Source organism: Ictalurus furcatus, chromosome 21 (assembly GCF_023375685.1).
Source record: "Ictalurus furcatus strain D&B chromosome 21, Billie_1.0, whole genome shotgun sequence".
NCBI classification, from domain to species: Eukaryota; Metazoa; Chordata; class Actinopteri; order Siluriformes; family Ictaluridae; genus Ictalurus; species Ictalurus furcatus.
Window position 1 is genome coordinate 13318794 of NC_071275.1, and position 3708 is coordinate 13322501.

General features: G+C 41.3%; 1 protein-coding gene across 1 annotated transcript; it reads right to left on the reverse strand.

The window, feature by feature from the left end:
• Window positions 1-530: 530 nt before the first annotated feature.
• Window positions 531-3391, reverse strand: lrrn2 (leucine rich repeat neuronal 2; the record flags this gene model as incomplete). Its single annotated transcript, XM_053652360.1, has 1 exon — window positions 531-3391. A coding segment is annotated over one exon (2142 nt), but the record flags the coding sequence as incomplete, so codon positions are not given.
• Window positions 3392-3708: the final 317 nt, after the last annotated feature.

Here is a 3708-nt window from a genome sequence, read left to right on the forward strand (position 1 = left end):
ATTTTGTACTCAACTGGTCTCTTTACACTTAAATACTTCCTTCGTGTGTGTCCCTTTTAGCAGTATCCAGTCTTTCCACTGCATTTACAAAAAAGAGAGAAAAATTGCCTTTTTCTTTTTTAAACAATATGATATTTAATTCATTGTACTTAACATGTTGACAAGCACGAATACCCCTCACAGAGTCCTGGGGCGTTTCCTTCTGTCCCCATCCATAAAATGTATGAAGCTGGCACAATTAAGCTGTTCAGGGCTGAATGTCACTTGATAATCTGTAATCAGTCTTTTGGCAGATCGCTTTCAGATTTTTTAGTTTGGTTTTGAGTGAGAAAAAGAGAAATCCATGGCCAAACAGAGCCCTGATCAGCACATAATTTTGTCCTGGTTTTTATATGTTTATATATATATATATATATATATATATATATATATATATATATATATATATATATATATATATATATAATCATTAGAGAGACAAACAAACACACACTGAGACAAGGATACCTCTTGATAGCTCTGACTTCATGTTGTGTGCTGAATATGGCCCATAATATCAAAGAGAAATACTGGATGTACAGTTATGCAACATATTAAAAATACCCTTCTGTATTTTACATATTCTTTCAGTACCTACAGTATGCTTAGAATTTTTATTTGGAAAAAGACAGTATTATTTTTAAAAATAGAAAAGTAACGTTTAATTCTTTAACAACTCACACCAGGAGAACATGATTCTTAAAAAACAAACAAAAACCCCCAGCTGTTTCCTCCCAAATTGTCATAAAATTGAGAGGCTTGGAATGTCTTTCACAGAATTTCTTTGCCCAACTGTTAACTTTGTCTTCAACAGTATGAAAAATATGAGTACTTCATATCATCTTGCAAATTTCATGTAAAGTTCATGCTTCTTTCACAGTTCATAGCTTCTTACAGCTCTCTCTTACAACTGGCACCATTTGGTCGGTTTTCTCAGTATATTGTTTAGATATATATTGTTTGTGATTACATGTGAAATGCTTTCACTATACATATGTGGTCTGTATCTTTTCCATTATAAAATAAATAAAAATTAAATCTCTTATTATGACACTGTATTTATAATTGGGACACTTGTAATCTTGCAAAAAAGCAATGGTTTTGTTTAGTGGACTGTTAGTGCTGACTGTGAGCTGTAATTTGAGTAGCTTTACAAAGTTTGTACAGCTTCTCTGACATATTCCCTTTGAGCAGTTGTACATCTTGTATCTTAAAACGCCTGTTTTGCAGGACCCAGAACATCTTGCACTGGCTTAGCATCACTGAGCACCTTTCCACTGCCCTCTGAGAGTTTATCTTTGTACTGCCGAAGTGGATCTGTAGCCATGAAAGCCTTTGCGTCCTGGGTCAAAATGGTGGAATGGGGTGTCTCAAACTCTTTCCAGTCATACATTGTCCTCCCATGGCAAGTTTTGGCTGCCAACAGGATGAGGAAAAAAGCTGATACACCCAATAGGAATACTGGGGTGATGTCTGCAGAAGGAACTAAGAGAAGCACCTCTTTAGTCCTGAGATGGACACAGGAGGTGTCGTTTGGCCCCATATGCAGACAAACCTTGTAATTGGTCCCTGGTTGGAGGCGGGTTAGGTTGAAGCCCTTAGTGCCAGCTAGTATTCTAGTGCTATGCTTGTGGTGGTCTTCCAGGCTCCCATTGGCTATCCAAGAGATTCTGGCAGCAGGGATGTTATGGCCAGTGTGCCAAGACAGTAAAGCATATCGTTCTTTAACATCATGGACCTCAAGGCTGTCTTCCTTTCTTTGATCATTTGCTATTTGAGCCCTGCCAGATCCCTCCACTTTTAGTGTTAGACTCTTTGTGTCAGCCCCAACTAGATTCTGTGCAACACAAGTGTAGAATCCAGCCTCCTCAGGGGTGACTCCAAATATTTCCAAAGTGCCCTCTGATAAAACCTGGTAACGTCCAAATCTTGTGGAGGGAGTTAATCTCAAACCTTTTGGAATGACCCAGTAAATACTTGGTTCTGGTTCTGCAAGTGCTCGGCAATGCAGGGCTATGTTGTCCCCGTATTTCACTTGAATGTAAGAAGGGAACATGCTTGGGGCAATCAAAGGGAGGCAGCTATCAGCCATCTCCCTGAAGGAGACTTCTTTTACTCGTCTCGTTTTTAACTCTGGAGGTTCTGAGCAGAATGTGGACTGTGGTTCAATGAAACGAACTGGCTTGCCATCCTCTGCCCCAACCCAGCGAATAAGGCAGTCACAGCGAATGGGATTGGTGTGCAGACTGATCTCCTGTAAGCTTGGCAGAGACCGCACAGTCTGACGATGCAGAGCACTCAAGGCATTACTGTTGAGCATCAAGCTCTCCATACGTGGCAGCTTCTGGAAAGCCTGAGGGTGAATGTATGACAGTCGTGGATTGTTTGTGATTTCTAGTTTTGTCAGCTCAGGGAGGTTTTCCATTGCTGAGTGCTCAATGGACACCAGATCCTCCATGTTGTTCAAGCCAAGCTCCTTCAGGTGAAACATGTCCCTGAAATCCCCTTTTTGCACCAGCTGAATTGGGTTCTTGTTAAGGTCCAGAAATTTCAAGCTTGGTAGCTTCTGCAGTGCCTCTTTTGGGACTTTGGTCAAGTTGTTGTCATAGAAGCTAATACTCTCCAGGTTCAGAAGTCCTTCTAGAGCACGCTCTGAGATCTCATGTAAGCCCATACCTGCCAAGACCAGGCTGCGCAAGGATCCAAGAGGTTTGAAGTTGAGATCTTGGATCGTGTCCACTGGATTTCCTCCTGTCATGAGTACTTCTAGTTGAGGCAAAGCATGGAACCAACGCCTGTCAATTATCATTAGGTGGTTAGAATTGAGATGAAGCCTTACAAGATTACCTAAACCTTTGAAAGCTCCTGGGGAAATACTTCTGAGCCTATTATGATTGAGATACAATTCCTGAAGGTTGGGCAGTCCAGAGAAAGCTGCTTCAGGCAAGTGCCTCAGCTGATTCTCTTCCATGTGTAGGCTTAGAAGAGCTGGCAGGTCAGTGATTCTCAAGTTACGGGTGCTGATGAAACTGTTGTGGGAGAGATCCAGCTCAGTTAGATTGGTGAGACCCTGGAGTTCACTTTGGTCCACTGAACTGATGAGGTTGCTCTGCAGTCTTAGTGTTTGTGTCTCTGGAGGGAGGGATGTGGGCAACTGAGTGAGGAGCAGGTCATTACAGTCAACAGTTGGAGCCTCTCTATACACAGACTGGGGTGAGTACCAGGGTTTGATCTGGCATACACACTGGTGAGGACAGGGTACCTTCCAGGGGATTGAGTGAATAACCAAGGAGCTTACAACCCCAAACAGGAGGTGAATATGCAAAAAACCCATTGTAATCTCACTCATTTTTATTAGAAATGTTGGTTAGTTAGTTATCACTGCATAAATTTCAATTGGTGTTTGCAAATAAATTGTCTCCAAAATTAAATTTCTTGTGTTTCATCTTTTCTTCTTAGATTGATCAAAGAATGACTTGCTCCGATGTTCTGAAGTGGGGCACACTAAGATGAGTCTGGGTCTCTTCTCATTCCCTTGTTCTTAGATCCTTGTCCAATGGCGCTTTCAGGATTTCTTCAGACACATACCTGACAAAGAGAGAGTAAATGCAGATAGAGATCACTCATGTCATGATTCATCCATAATGTTATATATATGAGCAGTACCTT